Raw genomic sequence first — 21,182 nt, 5'->3', positions numbered from 1 at the left:
TGGCATGTCACTAGGATATGCTATCACTTTATGACAGGTGGGGGTCTGACCACTGGGACCTCCACTAGTCCTGAGAATAAATGGTGCTGAGTTTTTCTGACTAGGTTTTTCTGTCCTCTGCACATCTGGTTTGTGGGGATGGGAGGAGATACAGCATTACTCCAGCACTGTGTACCCTTAAAGGGGATGATCAACAGTTAAAAACTATTTTGACTGTCTAATAAAAAAATATATATTGGTAAATAAAGTTTTTTTTACTTCCTTTCTGTGGTCTTTCTTAGTTTGCAGCACACTGTCTTGTTTTAAAGCACACTGTCTGATTTCTTGTCTTTACCCAACATACTGCCTATAATAGACTTCCTATTTGCATGTACACTCTAGCCAGGAATTCAGCCAACTCTATGTTCCTTTCACTATGTGGCCAAGGTTATTGTTAAAAAGAAGGTGAAGTGGAAGGGAGATAAAGTTGGCTGGTTTCCCGGCTAGAGTGTCCTAATCAAACAGGAAGTTGGGCTAATAAAGGCAACAGAGCAGATAGTTTGCGTCAGAAGCTAAAAGAAAGCATGAAAGGACACAGAACGGCGGTAAAATAACGTTATTTACCAATTTATGTTAATTTATTAAACAGTTAAAAATAGGTTTAATCTTTGAATCACCCCTTTATCTCATAAATCCCAAAGGTTGAATCCTTACCAATGGCATTACCTGGCAAGATGGGAATGCTCCTCAATTCCCTTCAATAATCTCTTCTATTCTTGTCCCCAGAGCCCATCCGAGAATTACAGATTTATTATCCCACATCCATAATGTCCAGTCTGATCATCATTCACAGCTAGAATTTGACCCGTCTGGTACAACGATGTGAAAACAGGCCTTAAAAAACTCGTGAAAAGCTTTCTAACGTCATTCTACCAAGATTGTTTGTAAATGACCCATCTGAGGTTATGAAGATGATACTGAAGACAGATATTAGTGCGGGAATCACATTTCCTGAGGCTGACACCTAAACGTTAGCACATTAGCACCAGTCCTCACTGCAAAATTCCCACTATAGTCTGATTGATCACTATGGGCAACAATATTGTTCTTATTAGAATGGAGCCCTAATTCAATCTATGACTCACTCTGGCTGGTTACAGTATTACGGTGACTGGTGTCAATGAATCATAGTCATTAAGCTTGTGGGTATAATACGGACATGATGTAGTATAAATTATATGATAATCCTATTTTATGAGATTGTCCATATGTCATGTTGCTTATATCATTTGGATTATTCATGGAGAACTTTCTGTGGTAGAAACATAGCTATGAGGGGTTCAGGTATTGCATTAGGACCTAGGAAATTCAAGTAACGCCAATGATTTTACAGGTCAATGTGTTTGGGACTACAATAACTCCTAGGCACCATGCCTGCTGTTTGGGGTTACCGTATATACTCGAGTATAAGCCGAGTTTTTCAGCACGATTTTTGGTGCTGAAAACGCCCCCCTCGGCTTATACTCGAGTGAACTGTGAGGGGTGGCTTAGCTGTGAGGGCTTAGCTGTGAGGGGATGGACCGTGCCGTCCATCTTCGGCCATCTATGCTGCAGGGACCGTCCGGTGGGGAGGATTAGTCGTTCCGGGCTGTCCATCTTCACCGGTAGGCCCTCTTCTACGCTCCTGGCCGGCCCCGAACTAGTGGCGCTGCATTGACGATCGGCTGTCCGGGCATGCTGGGAGTTGTAGTTTTGAAACATCTGGAGGTCCGCAGGTTGAAGACCACTGAAAGGGATTGACAGGCGGTGATGATGAAGGGAGGGGATGATGACGAGGGGAATGATGACAGGTGATGATGACGAAGGGTGATGATGACAGGCGGTGATGATGACGGGGGGATGATGACGAGGGTGTTAATGACGGGGGTCTGGATGATTACATAGGGGTATGATGTATTTCCCACCCTAGGCTTATAGTTGAGTCAATAACTTTTCCTAGGTTTTTGGGGTGAAATTAGGGGCCTCGGCTTATATTCAGAACGGCTAATACTCGAGTATATACGGTATACTTTTTTTTACAGCCTTGACACCTGCACCTCAAAAACATCTCCACAATCCACCCTTTTCCTACTGTTGATGCAGCTAAAACTTCTTGACTTCTTATCTATACTACAGAATTTCAGCAAGAAATTTCCTCCTAAATTACATCAGCAGATCTGCGCTGCCCGGAATCTGGGTTAATTTTGTGCGGAATTCAGATCAATCAGATTCTACTACAAGTGGATTCCACTCTAAAGTAATTCTCAGTGAAATAACCATAGTGTGCAAAGGCCCTAATTGAGTCTTTAAAGGGGTCCCCCCGCCGCTGGGGACTCTCACATTTTCCCTGCTGCACCCAGCATTTGTTGAGCATTGGGTTCAGCGCCGGAGGTACGTGACATCCCGGCCGCACTCCTCTTGTGACGTCACGGCCACGCCCGCTCAATGCAAGTCTATGGGAGGGGGCGTGATGGCAGTCACGCCCCCTCCCATAGACTTGCATTAAGGGGGTATGCCGTGACGTCACGAGCCTCTGCCCCACATGGCCAGTCATCCGGCATGGAGCGAAGTTTGCTCCGTGCTCCGGATGTCTGGGGTGCCCCAGCTGAGATCGCCAGGGACCCCAGCGGCGGTGCCCCCACAATCAGACATCTTTTGCCCTATCCTTTGTATAGGGGATAAAATGCCTAGGGGCAGAGTACCCCTTTATTAATCGGTCTTCCCTTTTCTCCCCTCTCTAATCCATCTTAATTGCAGGAGTCAGGCCTATCTTCCTTTTCAGCCGCCACGCTGAGGCCTCCCCAATGTGCCATTCATTTCAAAGTACAATTTAAAAGGGTGCAGACTACTCCCCAGTTGGCTCCCGGCCAAAACTCCAGATTCTTCCACAGACTCTCTACAATTCCCAATGGTGTGGTGTAGGCAGACAATTGTAGCAACTTTAGATGACAAGGCCCGGCCTGAAGCCCTATTAGGTCGTAGAGTGCAGCAAGCCACTAGTGCAAATTTATCCATGCTGATTTGACAGATGTTGACCACGGGCACTCTTGGTAGAGAATACTTTAACTGTGATCATTGTAGAACAAATTTAGATAGAACTTGTATACTTCTAGACTTAACTCTTCATCTCCTCCACAGGATATCCACCTCATAGCTAGAGGGGGGATTGGATGAGTAAACCAGGGACCATCCAGCTTCTAGGGCTTTCAACCCAATTCCTATGTCTATTGCACTGAAATCCCTTACCATGTCATAAAATTACCGAAATAACCAGCAAAGCACAAAATATACATTATACAAACATATGCCTTTTTAGGTGTAATATGTCTATCAACTATGTTATGCGTGAAATGTATGCAGTGGGTTGCTGCAAATCCACCATACCATAAGGGTTGTATAGTCTTGGACTGGCTCCAGGAATATGACAGCGAGTTTTCCTTGCTTCCCTGGCCTTCATAGTCCCCAGATCCTTATTCTGTAGAGACTCTCTAGGATGAGATAGAAATAGTTGCTTAGAGCCTGTCAGGAAGGACGTATGTACCACAGTGGCAGGCCATGGGGCTGCAATGGTGCCCTTGGAGGGAGGGGGGCCCATCCTGGTTGGTCTCATTCCCTTTTCTATCTGAAAACTGTGCAGAACTCCTGTCTTCATGGATGCCTTAAAAGGAGGCCCATTTCGATATTTGCTATAGGGCCCCTAAAAACCACTGCATGGGGGAGTACTAGGGTTGCCACCTGGCCGGTATTTTATAGGCACAGCCGGTATTTTGGCCACCCTGCCGGTATTTTTATATTAAAAATACCGGCTATGCAATGACCGGTATTTATCCAACCAATCCTTTAACTCCCGGAATATGCTATAACAGTGTTTCCCAACCAAAGCGCCTCCAGCTGTTGCAAAACTACAATCCCAGCATGTCCGGACAGCCAACGGCAAAACTTCGTAGTTTTGCAACAGCTGGTGGCACCCCTAGTTGGGAAACATTGACCTATACTATAGACTACTATATAGTCCAACATGCTGGGAGTTGTAGTTTTCATTTGGGGCAGCTGCTGAGCCACAGGCTGTATCAGGGCATGCTGGGAGTTGTAGTTAGTAACTAACTGCAACTCCCGAATTAAATTTAAAAAAAAAAGGGATCAAAAAGTCACATCAAAACAAAAATGGTACTTGTTAAAAATTACAGATTGGGGCACAAAAAATTACCCTCATACAGGCCTGTATAAGGAGAAATAAATAAGTTATAGGGGTTAGAATAGGGCAAAATTTCCCCCGCATATGTGTATCCTGTGAGGTTACGCATTTATAATTAATATAAATAATATTAATATAAATAATATAGAGAGAGGGAGGAAGGCGCCTCATGTGCGGGATCAGCAGGTCTTGTTAGTGGGGGAAGGGGAAGGTAATTCCCAAGCCGCTTACCAGAGTTGGTTGTGCGCCCACACACAACAAGGTAAAGCATAGAATGAATATATGTATTAGTCCGCTGCAGCCCTCCTGGGTAGAAGTATAATCAAAACAGAATGACCGTAAATTCAGGAGTTAGTCCGGCGCAGAGAGGAACCATCAGCAACGCGTTTCGCTGCGCATGCGCAGCTTCATCAGGCCTGATGAAGCTGCGCATGCGCAGCGAAACGCGTTGCATCCAATAAATCCATTGATTTTATCTGGCTCCCTGATGGTTCCTCTCTGCGCCGGACTAACTCCTGAATTTACGGTCATTTTGTTTTGAATATAAATAATATGGCTGGTATTTTTTGGCAAGAAAGGTGGCAACCCTATGGAGGACCTTTATCTTATTGCAGCAACTGTGAAAAGCGATCCTGTCCACATGGGACAATATTCTTGCTTAACAACTATATCATTTAGTGGAATCTATGCCTAGACATGTTGCTGCCGTTCTGCAGGTCTGTGGTCTAACAGGCTACTAGAAGGGGGGGCCTCTATAAATGTGACCATGCAATGGGCTGAATGCATTTTTTTATATTAACACTGATACGTTTCATCTTGCTGTATATTGAGGCCAGGGATATTTTCATGAGAAGCATGACTGATTCATTCCTGGAAGCGTTGCGGGTAGACCTCTCTCTAATTCATTTAGCAAAAAAAAAAAAAAGACAAGCGTGACAGAACAATTAAGAACAAATCCTCAGATATCTCTTCAGAAGGTTGGGAAAGCTGATATCCTTTACTTCTCTTATAAATTGATATGCAGTGATGGGCATCGGGATTTGTAAGGCGGGCTTCTATCCCTTACTCTTTAAATCAGCCATCTACAAAGTCCACATTGTCCAGCAGACTGGAGCGGAGGAGGCACGACACTTGGTAGAGGGATGCATCCTCTTCATTTTAGCAATCCATGGGGGTCTAAGCTCTTAACCCATTACAATATTGGCCCTCATTTACTATTCTAAACCCGACTTCTTTTGTTGTTGTTTTTTGGCGCATCTTTGTCGTGCGCCAGTCTGCGACACGATGCAACATTTTTTCCCGACGGACCCGATGTGGTTTCTCCCAAACCTGAAAAAGGGGCGTAACCCGACATTTCTGAGCTTTCCCACGTATTTATAAAGGTTTCCAACCCGAATTTGTTGAATTGTTGTGGATTTTTTCCCGACAACTCAGAGGAGTTGGAAACCAAAACCTACAAAACCCACGTGTGACAAACAGGATGCGACATAATAATAAATACCAGGGGAAAAAAGCAGTCGGGTAAGAAAGCAACATAGACCTACAACCCGATTTTCTAAGTAAATGAGGGCCAATATGTTTTGACATGTTTCAATGGCATTGTCAAAGCAATTAAAGGGGTACTCCGGTGGAAAACACATTTTTTTAAATCAACTGGTGCCACAAAGCTAAACAGATTTGTAAATTACTTCTATATAAAAATCCTAATCCTTCCAGTACTTATCAGCTGCTGTATACTACATAGGAAGTTCTCTCCAGTCTGACCACAGTGCTCTCTGCTGCCAACTCTGTCCATGTCAGGAACTGTCAAGAGCAGGATAGGTTTGCTATGGGGATTTGCTTCTATTCTGGACAGTTCCTGACATGGACAGAGGTGTCAGCAGAGAGCACTGTGGTCAGACAGAAAAGAACTCCAGAAAGAAAAACAACTTCATGTGGAGCATACAGCAGCTGATAAGTACTGGAAAGATTAGGATTTTTAAATAGAAGTAATTTAGAAATGTGCTTAACTTTCTGGCACCAGTTGATTTAAAAAACAATTGTTTTAAACCAGAGTATCCCTTTTAAGACTGAGAGTGGTCTGGGCCCTGAATAGTCAAGGTCATGGGCCCCTTACTAGTTACCATAGACATTATACATTTGGGTCAGGATAACACATTACAGTTGAACATTTATCCTTTCCTAGAAAAAATGCTGGAATGACATTACAGAAGAAATGAAGCATTACATGACGCACACTGTGATCAATGGGCTGTTGATGTAATGCATGGATGGGCTGGATCCTCCATAGGGAGAGCCAATGCTGTATACTTCATGTGTTGGCTCAAAGAAAGGGGGTGCACAATAGATGATTTTACTGTGTAGTTGAACACAACCTTTGTAATGTGTGGGCCAATGGCTTTTTGGGGTGAGATGCAGTAATGAGGCCAGACACAGCTCATAGTTCTTTACAGGATACAATTGGTTCTTCCACAAAAGGTGGCCCAGTCTTTGAAAAAATCAAGCCTGGACTTAGAGTTTGACCTATGTCCCTAGTTCCTTTTTCCTTATCCTTTTTTTTTCAGCTTGCTTGTTTTACAATCTTAAAGGGGTACTCCGCCCCTAGATATCGTATCCCCTATCCAAAGGGTAGGGGATAAGATATCAGATCGCCGGGGTCCCGCTGCTGGGGACCCCGGGGATCGCTGCTGCAGCACCCCGCTATCATTAATGCGCAGAGCGAGATCGCTCTGCATGTAATGACGGGCAATACAGGGGCCGGAGCATCGTTACGTCACGGCTCCGCCCCTCGTGACATCACGGCCCGCCCCCGTCAATACAAGTCTATGGGAGGGGGCGTGGCGGTCATCACGCCCCCTGCCATAGACTTGCAGTAAGGGGACGGGCCGTGATGTCATGAGGGGCGGAGCCATGACGGCACGCTGCTCCAGCCCCTGTATCGCCCGTCATTACGCACAGAGCGAACTCGCTCTGTGCAGTAATGATGGCAGGGTGCCGCAGCGGCGATCCCCGGGGCCCCCAGCAGCGGGACCGCGGCGATCTGACATCTTATCCCCTATCCTTTGGATAGGGGATAAGATGCCGGGGGCGGAGTACCCCTTTAACAGTGCTAGTTGCACACAAGTCCTTTATTTTATCTTTACTTGTTTGATTACTATGTTTCCATCGTTGCTCTAGTCCTGCCTTGGACTCAATAGTTCCTTGTTGTTCTACATAACTTACTATTGAAGAGTTGATTGTCGCATACGCATAATCTTGCAATAATATCCTTGTAATATGCATGTATATTATATTATGTGATGGATCCCCCCCATGTAAGAGATGTCATGACTGTTTAACTCTATGTTATAAATGTCTGTTATGTTTACTTTTTCCTTATCCTTAAAGCAGGTCATAGCTGTTTGGTTCACAGCTCATACAAGAAGTCTTTATGCATAGCTGATACTACAGTTTCGAGCACATGGTAGGTGTTCACATTGGTGTGGTTCTCTGTGGCGGCCATTGTTTCTGTGATGCTTTGTCTGTGAGGTGGTGTGGCCCGGAGCTAGGGGCTTGGACGGGCAGCAGTGGGGCTGCCTGGCCACTGGGTCGTTCCCCCTGTGGGCATGGTGTCGCGGAGGCAGTGGTCGCTGCCCGGCGCTACGCCAGTGTTAGGTTAGGGACCCACTCTGACTAGGTGGTCTTGACGTGGTGAGTGGGCTTGCACTTCTTGACCAAAATGTATAACAACAACCTGTTAGTTTTTGAAATTATGCTGAGAAACAAGTAGATCAAAATACAAATGGTGGATGTGCGGCTGTGTTTCTTTTTCTCTATTTTTGTTTTACATTTATGCATAGCTGATACTATAGTTTTGAATAGTATGGTGCAGGTCTTGAGTGTTTGTAGCTTTGCTGCGACATGGGACTGGGCCCGGCTTGAAGCCCATTCAGGTCTTAGTGTCTTACTATTGGACCCTTTTGCAACTTACCCCTAAAAGCTGTCTTTCATATTCTCTGTCTCTCGGCTCCCAGATTCGGAACTAGGTTGAGGTAATGTCCAGAATCCCTTTCTTAGCAGGTGTGGGTACTGCCCCAAGCTATCCTGTATTCTTGACAGACTCTCACAGGAAAAGATGCTAGTGTGCTCCCCTCTATTCTCCACACTGTCCGATAGACTACTGCTAACCCCCTGTTATTTTAAGTAAAGAGGATCACTCAGAGCAAGCTTCTCCCTTCCCTCTGGAAGGTACCTAAGTGTATGTGAATGTTAACCCTTCTGCTCCCAACCATTCCTGGTACAAATGCAGTTACGGTGTACAACATACAAAAGCAGAATAAACATGTAAAATACATATAAATTAATACACTGGCTGGATGACACCCGACCACCGACCCAGCAGGGATCCTAGTGGGGCACTGTAAAGAAAGCCTCATACAGAGGACTGTGGGGGAGATTTATCAAAACCTGTATAGAGGAAAAGTTTCTGAGTTGCCCATAACAACCAATCAGATCGCTTCTTTCATTTTTGAAAAGGCCTCTGAAAAATGAAAGAAGCAATCTGATTGGTTGCTATGGGCAACTTAGCAACTTTTCCTCTGGACAGGTTTTGATAAATCTTCTCCATAGTATTCCATGGTCTTAGCAGTTAGCAATATGCACCATGACATGCAAAGAATTACATATAGGGATTAAAGGGGTACTCATCTCCTATCCAAAGGATAGGGGATAAGATGTTGGAACGCGGGGGTCTTGCCGCTGGGGACTCCCGTGATCTTTGCTGTGGCACTCCAATCAATCATCAATTGGTGCATGGCAATGCCGTCCGCCACACCCCCTCCATTCATCTCTATGGGAGGAGGCGTGACGGTTATGTACTAGCTGTCACTCCCCCTCCCATAGACATGAATGGAGGGGGCATGGCGTGACATCATGAACGACGGAACTGCAAGCTTCCGTGTTCCGTCCGTCGCCAACCCAGATATCGCTGGGATCCCCAGCAGCAGGACTCCCGCGATCTAACATCTTAGATTTGGATAGGGGATAAGATGTTTACAGTGGAGTACCCCTTTAATTAACTCCCCACATAGTTTTCCATTAAACCACAGCTTTAGCTTGCTACAAAATAGTTATTAGTAGCCACAAGCAAGCATATCCCATTTACCAATCATTATTCAGTATTTTCATTATCCAATGAATTGAAGCGGACATGAAACTAAAGTGCTACAGAATGCAACTTAGTATTCACCGATGATGCAAATACTGACACATTAACAAGACCCGATCTACTGAATCAGCTCCTTAATTCATTGACTATTAATTTCCGGCCTGATATGTCGACCTAAATGTAGAATCATGGCAATGTATTTTCAGAGAAGACACGATGCTCTGTAGTGTGTCTCCACTGACAACATTAGAACAGTTAGTCATTCGAAGTGAGACAACTTAAAGGGGTACCCCACTTCCCCCGCGTTTGGAACATTGTGTTCTGAACGCTTGGAGCCGGCGGTGGGGGTCATGACATCACTCTCATGCCACACCCCCTCAATGCAAATCTAAGGGAGGGGGCAATATCATATAATACTATATATTGAACCAACTTTGCAAATGTGTCTCCATAGTTCCAGATTACAAAGTTCCACAGTGAGCACCATCTCGTCTTCTCTATGTCGCTGTCATGGCATCAAGGGACAAGTGCACCATGGCGTGCGTTATGGTTCCATTATGATAGCAGGAGAAAAAGACTTGTCATGCACACATTTTTCTCCCGCTATCTTCCTAACGGCCGGTACACTGACGGGCACAAATTTCAGTGTGAAAGGAGCCTTACAGAGAATGTCATGAAGGAAGGGGGAGTGGCCCGACAGGCGGGACATCATCTGAAGCCTGGCCGGGCTCCCTTCCGCCCTTCTTGCTGAGATCCCTCTCGGGATTGGGATTTTTTAATAGAAGTAATTTACAAATCTGTTTAACTTTCTGGCACCAGTTTATTTAAAAGAAAATGTTTTCCAATGGAGTACCCCTTTAAGTATCCAAGCTGAGTCCCTAACATTTACAGCTTCTATAACACCTTGGTTATTACAAAAAATTAACTAATAGGTAGTAGCGATATTGTATTTGATAACTTTAACTCCTGTGTGACCCAGCTAAATTTGACCTTAGGGACCTGAATATGTTTTAAGTTTGCTTCTTGACTTTCTGGCATTTAAAAACATTTATTTTTTTACGTCTGTGTTGGTTGTTTTTTTTTTTTTTAGAAAATCTTTTACTGTTCTGTTTACTGTTACCAGGGGTGTAACTATAGTGAATGCAGAGGTAGCAGTTGCATTGGGACCCTGGTGCCCAAAGGGGCCCCGCAGACTCCTCTGCACCATAAGAAAACGCCACTATTACAAATGGCGCATGGTGGACATTGGGCCTTGTTTTTGCATTGGGGCCAGAAGCTTCAAGTTACACCTATGACTGTCGTCACTTTTTATTGTAAACTTTTTGTTATCCTATAAACAGATTATAATGTACAAACTTTATTTATCTATCTTGTCTGGCATATATGCATTGTGCAATAAATTGGCCTGTGTACAATGTGTGCCCTAATAACAGATAATGTAGCCAGATAGTCATGGGTTCCTTCATGGACCATGCAATATTTCGTATATAGGACATCCCTTGGACAGAATCAGCATCACCATATAGTAAAATCAGCTTTAGGGCAGGTTCACTCACATTGCAGTGTGTCTTCCCATAGCGGTGGATTCCCGCTATGAACAGGCACAGATGGAGGCACAATGTAGGGGTCCATCGTCAGCAGATCTGCAGCAAATGCAGATGCGTCCGTGTGAACGTACTCTTAGAGGGTATTTTATAATCTTGATATGGTGCAGCTGGGTTACTATGGCCATATTTGATCACTTTGACCTAAATCTCATTCTGTTGCTAGAAATGGCATCCATTGTGGTCTGGAAAATAACACTCAGTGTAACCTATCCACAAGATAGGTAATGAGTGTCGTATTGTCTATACATGTCCAACCACCAATCCATTCAACCAGGGTGGTTTGACCCCACCAATCATGAGAACTCCCTGGTTCATACATTATAGGCCTAATAAAGATAGTTGTGATATTTTTGTCAGGCTCTAAGAGTTGAATGGAGTGGCCAGTACAGGAGATGGCGGGGGGTCCGACCGTTCTTGCGGATAGGGGATACGTTTTTCAGAATTTTGGAGGATAAGACTTCTCTTTTAAGCCCTGACTTAACTTCAATAGCTGCTATCATGTATTGTAACTTTATAGACTTTCTATCTAGTTCTCCTCTTGCACCTCCCTAATGTATTCTGTAGGTTTAACACTTCAGGTTCCACCCACTACAAACTCTATAACAAGGCCTTAGCTCGCTATATGTCAATGATTACAACTGGGGTCTCATTGTGTGAAAGAGAGGTCTCTGGGCCCCCTCAAGCACAAAGGCCCTGGTGCAAATGAATCTGCACCTTTTATAGCAGTGGTCTCAAACTGTAGCCCTCTAGATGTTGCAAAACTTCAACTCCCAGCATGCCCGGGCAGCCATTGGCTGTCCGGGCATGCTGGGAGTTGAAGTTTTGCAACACCTGGAGGGCCACAGTTTGAGACGGCTGCTCTATAGCTATTGCCCTGCTTAGAAGATATTTGGGGAGATTTATTGTGGTGGACCACCGGTGTATCGGTGTAGGTGGTGGGATCAGATGTGATTTACCCCGGGGGCAGGATGTTATTAACCCCTAGTGTTCGTGATGCCAGAGTGTTTTTTGGTACCTGAACCACATGAACGATATCTCCGCTATTCCAATGGCTAGTTAAGGAAAGGGGAGTCCACAACTAGTTATGGTTTAACAGAGGCTTTACTGAGTTTAAGACAGATGGTATTATCTTCACAGCTAGGCCAGATTCCCAGAGAGGTGGCCAGGAACACAGAAGGACCTCGCAGCTTGCTGGGACCAATTATACTTGTAATAGACTTGAGACAATTATATTGAGGCTTGACTATATGCAGGACTTGACTACTTGTAGTGACAGCAGACATAGACTTTTGACTTACTGGAATGACTGTAGCTTTGCGGCCTTCCAGATGCTGATCACTAGCACTGAGACATCTGTACTGGCTGGTTCTCAGTAAAGGAAGAGAAGAGAAAGAAGCATAATGGCCGCCCCTTTATATAGTCCGGGGCTGGACTTAAGCCCATTAGTCAAGCTGCGGGTCATAGGTTAAGCTGGTGCTCTCTGGGAGAACATGTAACAACAAATCATGTGACTGCATAACATAACATGTGACAGACTTACAGGTCCTTGAGACAACCTCTCACATGTCCTTTGCTCTATCTATACATTATGATCCTGTCTATACATTAAAGCAGTATACACAACATTCTGGAAACAGCAGGGGGAGACCCTGCAGGGGAGCCCCCAGGGCACTGAGGGTCTCAACCTGACAGGGCCTAAGGGTAGTACAGGACCATGTCCTGTACTGGGACATTACATTATCAACACCTGTCCAGAGGAAAAGTTCCCCAGTTGCCCATAGCAACCAATCAGATTGCTTTTTTCACTTTTAACAAGGCCTCTGAAAAATGAAAGAAGCGATCTGATTGGTTGCTTTGGGCAACTGGGGAACTTTTCCTCTGCACTGATTTTGATAAATCTCCCTATATTATAGTCTTCTAAGCAGGGCCATAGCTTTAGAGCAGTGGTCTCAAACTGTGGCCTTGCAGATGTTGCAAAGCATGCATCTTCAGAGTATATAACAACCATACACACAGAAAAATGACCTAAATAAGATTATAAACACGCTATCTGTATCCCAAGAGGGAGGCTTGGGGAAGACATTGAGTAGGAAATAATGATGGGCTTTAACAGTGACTATGTGGGAGTTCTCCTTTTACAACTTCAAAGCCAATTATATTTCGGTTAATGCTTCTTACTTCCTATTCACAGACGTAACCAATGACCAAATAGACAAAGAATACATACTTTATTGTATTGAATTTGCTTCTCAATGCAATTTTTTATTTCTTCCTTTCTATCCTAGTTTGCTTTTATCTCTTTTTTTAATCCATAATGTATTTTCTCATAAAAGGCCTGAACCAGCGAGCTGTAATGTATGTCCTATCCTTTTACAGAACTATAACAAATAAATAACCTAAATTTCAGTTTCAGGTGGATTCATAAATCTTGGAGGAAGTAGATTTTGTTTTTTCCAGTTGGTATGTGGTTCTGCAGCCCTGTTTCATTGTAGTGAATGGACCCAAGTTGTAATACCACACCCAACCTGGGGACAGATGTGGAGCTGTTTTTGAAAGAAAATAGCTCTGTTTTCTACTCCTGGATAACCCCTTTAAGGCAATTTTACCTAAGTACATGTGTAAATAATATATTCTTCACTAGTTTTTAGTAGTCTTATACTTTATACGTTACTTCCTCTGGATCAACACTACAGTATCATAGGCTAAATTGGATGGGCGGATGTCTTTTTCCAACCTCACCAACTATGTCAAACGACGTCACTTTTTACTTGTTTTCAACAATATTAGCTCTCCATCAATGGAGCTTGTGGTGGGCTTATGTTTATACACAGGAGCCAATCAGAAGAGGCAGAGCGCTCTGTACCAATCACAAGACAGGAGTTTAGATTACCTCTGATTCCCTGTAGGCAATGCAGTTATTCTGTAGCCAGATCAAAGCTCTTCCTTGAAAGGTTTAACTCGTTGAAGATATCCCTTTTTACAAATACATCTGCCAAGGTGATCGGCTGTCTTGCTCCTGGGCTCCTTGGTAAATAGCTTATTTTGTCTAGAAAAGCCACAGCCGCTGCAGGATGAATGTGTTATAACTTGTAACAGAAAGAATTACTTAGGTCCACCAGAACAGGAGAGAAGTTTGTGGTTCTGACTTATAGAACACCTTATGATGTCCACGTGTCCTGATAGGACACATGACTACAGGTTAATGGGCCATTGGGGTGGGGACAAGCCACAAGGGACCACCCAGATGACTGGTGTTCCAGCAGCAAGCAATGATAACTTCCCTTTATATGACTTAAGCTAAAAAGACAGTCAAGCAGCAAACATTGAGAAAAATAAGTGGCAGATAGGTATCATTTATAGGTACTGTGACACTCAGGCAGTTAAAGGGTGCTTCCACTCACCTAGTCTGACAGAGTCTTCCACCTGCTGCATGAGTAATGAGCCCAGGGGAAAAGTCATATAAGGAAGTTAGACAGTGTAATCTGGGCTCTCCCTTAGATAGAAGTGGCTGTAGGGGGGGGGGAGACACCGTGTCCATTCCCAGGTGGACACAGCATGGCCTGTGGCGGACACATGAGTTGACTTTATGAAGCTTCCAGTGGGAGATGGACTCTCTGAATGAGAGCGGTGGTTCTCTGGCGGAGCACTCAGCAAGTGGCTGGGCTTAAAAGACAAATGCTAACTGTGAGTTAAAGGGGATATCCAGGAAAAAACTTTTTTTTATATATCAACTGGCTCCAGAAAGTTAAACAGATTTATAAATTACTTCAATTAAAAAATCTTAATCCTTTCAGTACTTATGAGCTTCTGAAGTTAAGGTTGTTCTTTTCTGTCTAAGTCCTCTCTGATGACACCTGTCTCGGGAACCGCCCAGTTTAGAAACAAATCCCCATAGCAAACCTCTTCTAAACTGGGCGGTTCCCGAGATACGTGTAATTTACGTGTAATGAAGTAATTTACAAATCTGTTTAACTTTCTGGAGCCAGTTGATATATATAAAAAAAAGTTTTTTCCTGGAATACCCCTTTAAAGGTGGCAGGAATCTGTGTTTTTGAGCTGGCGGAGACTAGCTGTCCAGTAGATAGTGAGGGAAGTGACTAAGGCTGGGTTCACACTACGTTTTAAGCAATACGGGACCGTATACAGCTGGGGGGAGCGAAAACCAGGCACTCCCGTATCTGGCCCGTATGTAATGCATTTCATTGAGCCAACCGGAGTGAAACGTTGGCTCTGGTCGGCTAATTTTTTCCCCATATGCGGTTTTCCCACCGGACCTAAAACTGTGGTCTACCACGGTTTTAGGTTCCTTAGAGAACTGTATACGGGTAAAAAAATTAGCCGACCGGAGTCAACGTTTGACTCCGGTTGTCTCCTTGAAATGCATTACATACGGGCTGGATACGGCTGGAATACTGGAGCACCCGATTTTCGCTCCCGCCAGCCGTATACAGTCCCGTATTGCTTAAAACGTAGTGTGAACCCAGCCTAATGTGTAGTCAGAGGCTAGACGGACTAGGTTTTTGGTTTGCTCCTCTGTAAATTATGTTTTATTTTGTCATGAAACCTTTTCCCAATAAACCTGACCAAGGGTCAGACTGCTTGAAGTTGTTGTGGACCTGCTTGATGAAGAAAATACATGTCTCTTTGACCAAAGGGGAGATCCCTAGAGCTAATCCCAGAGTGTAATTTCACAGTACCAACATATAAATTTAAGATAAAAAAATATCTGATTTAATGGGAGGGAAAAGTCATGGAAGCATAGACCTTCCCGGAAGTAGAGACGCATGTTTTAATGGTTCTAAAGCACATGAAAAAAGGAAGCAATAGTACTATATCATGAACCAGCTCAAAGATGGGCCTCATAACCTTCAGCATAGGACCTTCTACCCTCTATAAGAAGGTATTCAGCTTTCAAAACAATTTCACAAGACTAGTTGGAGAAGTACATGTAAATTATAACAGGACAATGTTTTAGATTTTGCTCCACATTTGCTTCTGGGTGCAGAACATGAGCCATTCCGTTATTAGAACACTCAATTGAGTCTTTCCAACGTTACTCCATAAATTATATGGAAAAAATATATTAAGACAGCCTAATAGTTGCATTGGGACTTGGTGACTTATTATAAGAAGTATATCATTTTCTGTCACTTTCTGTGATCACGCTGACTGGCCGTGTGTCGAGGTGACTACCGAGTGTTGCTACCGACTGATCTATTGTTTTGACTGATGAGGCTGACCTCACATATATTTATATAAAACATGATGTCTCGTATATGTTGTGTATAAATCAGTCTGTGCCCTCTTATTGCATTTATCCTTGAAGCTTATTGTCAACATTTGAATTGCTGCCTGGGAAACTAAATTTAGTCACATTGTCGAGGTGATGATACTAATAATATAGTTTTTAACACTCTAGATGAGTGGGCCTCCGGATGTTTTAAAACTACAACTCCCAGTATGAGATGTAGTTTTAAAACATCTGGAGTTCAACAGTTTGGAGACCACTGATCTTACTCAAGTCTGCACCACCTGGCTGCATCTGAGCTTCTTAGCTCTGCTGTGCTACAGACTGCAGGTCCATCTCGTACTGATTTATGATCCTAGCGATTGTGGGAAGGACAGTTGGACTTTTCACTTATGTTCCACGATTTTGGTCGCAGTAACAGGAAAAAAGTGTCCAACTCCCAAAAATTTGGATTTTACTGTCAATAAATCCAGTACCCTTTTACAGTTCCTTGATCTAAAAGCCATTTTCAAGGGTGAGCTGAGAAACCAAACATTTGTCACCATACATACATGGTTTGTTAGTCACACACAAGCTTAGGTTGGATATTGTTGGGTTAAGATATTGCAGTTTCTTTATAAATTTCTGCCCACAAATAATAATTTTTGGGTTTTGCGGCACATTTTATGAGAAAATGAAAGGTCTCATTACAAAGTGTAATTGGTCATGCAAAAAACAAGCCCTCATTTGGGTCTGTGGATGGAAAAATCAAAGGAGAGGAGGGGGGAAAAAAACGAAACTGAAAAAATTAAAATTGGCCAAAATGGGTCTTTAGGCGTATGGACTGGGCAAATTATTCAGAATATGGGAAGACAGTCTACATGTGGGTAAGTGTAAAAAATTAAAATGGACAATTCTACAAAGTCACGAGACAGTGAGTAGGGCCCCAAGCCCGATGCATAAAACTATATAATGGCTACTATATTATAGTTACTTACCACCGGTATTCATAATTGCATAATAGGAATCCCAGTAAGAAAATGCAAGGGTGTATCCAGCACCACCAAAATATTTCCCATAGCTGCCCTTGTAGGTTGTGCAACAAATGAGGATACCTGCATTCTACATAGGACCGCTCTTATTTATACAATATGTTTCAGACATTTGCAGTTGAATAGAATGTCCCATTATTAGGTTTTCTTACATCTTCTGGATTGTGCACCATGCTGCTAGATTTTTTTGAGAAAAGTACACGCGTATACTCGAGGAATCCAAAGATGTTGCCATAAGAACAAGACATTGCATAGAACATTCGGCTTTAAAAAAAAAAAAAAAAAAAAAAAGCCCAGTGAACATATAAATATAAGTATGATAATTTGATTTAAAGATATCCTGCCGAGCAACATTTCAAAACAGATCATTGTCGAGGAGTTATGTTTTAATTTTTCTTTCTTCCATGTTTCTTACAACACTTTAAAGTAATGGCAGGAGAAATGTGGGCAGCCGTCCTTACTTTTAAATTACTTTTACACAGTAAGACAGTCAGAAGTGCTTTGAAGGAGACCTAAATTTTCTAAAGAAATCCAAAAGAGATCTAAATGGAAAAAGTGAAAAGAAAATGAAATTAACCTGGGCTTTTAATTGTATGCTTATGTTATGAAAACTATACATTTATCCTGATTTGTGTTAGAGGTAATAGTGTTTTCTTATGTCAGGAGCACAATGTAATGTTTTATTGGATTTGTTTTGTACATTTTTTTTATTTTTTAGTTCTTGATGGTTTCGGGCTGTTGAAAAGTTAAAACTAAGTTACGCACAATTTATCAAAACCTGTGCAAAAGAAAAGTTGCCCAGTTGCCCATAGCAACCAATTAGATCGCTTTTTTAATTTTGCAGAGGCCTTCTTAAAAATGAAAGAAGCGATCTGATTGGTTGCTATGGGCAACAGAACAACTTTTCCCTTGCACAGGTTTTGATAAATCTCCCCCATATTTACAGAAGAGAGGTGTGGGCACCAGAGATGATCAGGTGATGCCCCTGTGTCCCTTCATCAGCAGTCAGCTGATTATGCCGGGAGAAGCTTTGGCCAGCCAGGAATTATGTCTGTACGATTAATGGACATCAATGTAATACCCATATGCACATTTGGATAGGGGTTGTCATCATGGTACAACCCCTTTGCGTCCTAACCCCACCAACCCTTGAGGAGGAATTTTGAAATGTCCTCCAGGTTTCCTTTTCCAGAACAACATACCCATCCTGGCTCTGTACAAATTGCCTTAAAGGAGTTGTCTCATTAGATTGCTCCAAACCGCTCCCAACAAATGTTATAGATTATTTTCCCATAAATCTACATATTAGGCTATTTAGGTCCTCTGGCTCTTTAACATACACAGAGCTTCAATTTCCTCGCATATGCTAATTTTCACGCATATTGATCCCTCCTTTCTTTTAACTGTTTTATCACACGATATTGCGCATGCAAATTTTATGGTGAATGCGCATGCAAATTCTATGGCGCATAGTAAAAAAAAGGCTGCGAATATTGTGAATATGCAAATTTTGTGAATATATGACGAATATGCGTCCATATATTCGCGAAATATCGTGAATTCGAATATGGCCTATGCCGCTCATCACTACACTGGACCTCTCTACTCTTCAACTTTATATAGAACTCCTAAAGCAGTCCCATAAAATGATACCCTCCTCGGGTGCTCACATAGAGATACTATAAAGCACAGAACACTCACCAGGTATCTTTGTCAAGCAGGAAACTTCTTTATTTCATATTAAGCAAACAGGGGAGCAGATAGGTGCAACAGAGTGGGGGGGGGGGGGGGGAGTCTCAGGCAATGGACCATGCTGCGCACATGTCGCTTCATGTGCGGCTATACGTGCGCGGCACAGTCCGATGCCCGATACTTCCCCTACTCTGCTGCACCTGCAACGGACCATGACACACACATATCGCACGCAGGGGTCAAGTCCTTGGAAAAAAGTGTGGGAACTCACCCAAGATTTTCCCTTAAAGGCTGGTCCTTCAGGAATCCTGATAATGGAAACAGTGTTTCTGCTGTGGAATAAGTGCAGGAACTCCGTTTCCAAGGCGTTCCTACAGGACTTGAGCCCTGCGTGCACAGCACGGTCATTCATCCAACCCCCCCCCCACTCTGCTGTACCTGTCCACTCCCTTGTTTGCTGTACCCTATTATGGAATAAATACATTTCCTGCTTGACAAAGATACCGGGTGCTTTGTGCTTTATATCTTATTACTAGATATTTCTATTCATTTTCTTTTTAGCTAGTGTTACACCATGCAGATATTTCCTACCTTTGATCTTGGCTTGACATTCCCTAAGATGAGTGGCAGAAGATAAGACTGGGTCGCTTGTAGAAAATAAAATACTGAATACTTGTGAAAGATGCCCCATTAGGTGCCTTCCTATGCACATAGGTTTTCATGTTAAACAGCACTGTATACGTGTGTTTGATGTCTCCAATGAATGCCACACCCCCTTGGTCATCTGTTACCCATAGGCTTCCATGTAAAAAAATAAATAAAATAAAAAAATGAATGTATACATTTGTTACTGGATGGCAGAAGAATGTACCAATTTTGTATCCTGCAAAATAGAAATCCTTAATGGAATTTAAGAAAAGTTAAGAGTGGACACATCTGTACATAAGGGGGTGATATTAAATACAAGATAAAGCAACCGGCCATGGGTAAAAGCATTTAATATCAACCGGCCATGGGTAAAAGCATTTAATATCTAGTTGTACGATAAACATGATGACAGCAAAATTGTCTAAAATATTTAGTTTAAATGTAACTAATAAGTACAATGTTTCTTCTTGTCCCCCAGCTGGCCCTGTAATGCTGCTGTGGTTCCGCCTTCCTGACAATGCCCCAGAGTCCCGTATCAAGCGAGGAGGAGAGGAGGAGCATCTCCGAATATCCTGGGGGAGAGTCGGACTCAGACAGCTCCAGAGAGGGCACCGTCCCTGGAGGGAAAAACAATCCCACTTCTGCCACCAGCAAAATTAGCCCCAACCCTCTTTCAGCTTCTTCGGTAGCAGCAAGGAGAATAAAGGAGAGATCCATGTCGGTTCCCGACGATTCCAATTTCAGTATGATGGTCTTTCGTATTGGTATCCCTGACCTCCATCAAACAGTAAGCAAATGAGAATGACGTGGAAAGATATATTGGCATGATATTATAGGCATGTACATCTAAAGGACAATCATGTCTCTGAATAATGTCACCAGTCTAGTTGTCCTTTTGATATAACAATCAGTATAAAGCAGTGGTTTGCGAAAAAACTTAGTTTATGGGAGCATTTTTTAATGTTAGGAAAGTTATTTTATCCTAGAGAGGACTGGCACTTTGTTGTTCACCGTGCTTGACTGATATTCCGTGGACCCACTAGAAGAGATGATTCTGAGGGTCCCTCTATATGGAACATATACATATCCATTTTTTTATTCTATTGTAATCTTTCTTGTTCTCATTGTACACCCTGGACATATTAATAAAGGGGTACTTCACTGCTCAGCGTTTGGAACAAACTGTTCCGAACTCTGAAGTTGGCACCGGGAGCTTGTGACCTCATAGCCCAGCCCCCACATGATGTCAAGCCCCGCCACCTCAATGCAAGTCTATGGGAGGGGGTGTGACGTCATGTGGGGGCTGGGCTATGATGTCACGAGCTCCCAGTGGCAGCTCCAGCGTTCGGAACAGTTTGTTCCAAACGCTGAGCAGCGGAGTACCCCTTTAAAGGCATATTCCCAATGTGAAGAAGCTATCCGCTATCCCCACAACAAGGAAAAATAAGCTGATTGGTGGGGTCTGACTGAGAAAGGACGTAAAATGTTCCCCTGGAATAAATGAAGTGCACCGCACATGCATGGCCAGCGTTCTGTTCATTCTCTATGCAGCTTTTGAGCATTGCCGAGCCCTACGCTTGACAATGTTAGGAAGCCC

The 21,182-nt window shown here is 43.2% G+C and overlaps 1 protein-coding gene across 7 annotated transcripts in view; it reads left to right on the top strand.

Annotated features, from left to right (window-relative positions):
- Positions 1-21,182, top strand: part of SHANK1 (SH3 and multiple ankyrin repeat domains 1) — a 518,963-nt gene that overhangs the window by 197,579 nt on the left and 300,202 nt on the right. For 6 of the 7 annotated variants that reach the window (XM_056543605.1, XM_056543608.1, XM_056543609.1 and 3 more), the window contains one exon: positions 20,064-20,372. In XM_056543605.1, the coding sequence (XP_056399580.1) occupies positions 20,103-20,372 (270 nt within the window). In that variant the 5' untranslated portion in view covers positions 20,064-20,102. Of the gene's footprint in view, positions 1-7,600; positions 7,677-20,063; positions 20,373-21,182 lie in introns of all 7 variants that reach the window. The other variant, XM_056543607.1, reaches the window with a different exon arrangement.

The sequence above is a fragment of the Hyla sarda genome, chromosome 10 (assembly GCF_029499605.1).
Source record: "Hyla sarda isolate aHylSar1 chromosome 10, aHylSar1.hap1, whole genome shotgun sequence".
In the NCBI taxonomy this organism is placed as follows: Eukaryota; Metazoa; Chordata; class Amphibia; order Anura; family Hylidae; genus Hyla; species Hyla sarda.
This window is presented reverse-complemented; position numbering and strand designations above follow the sequence as displayed.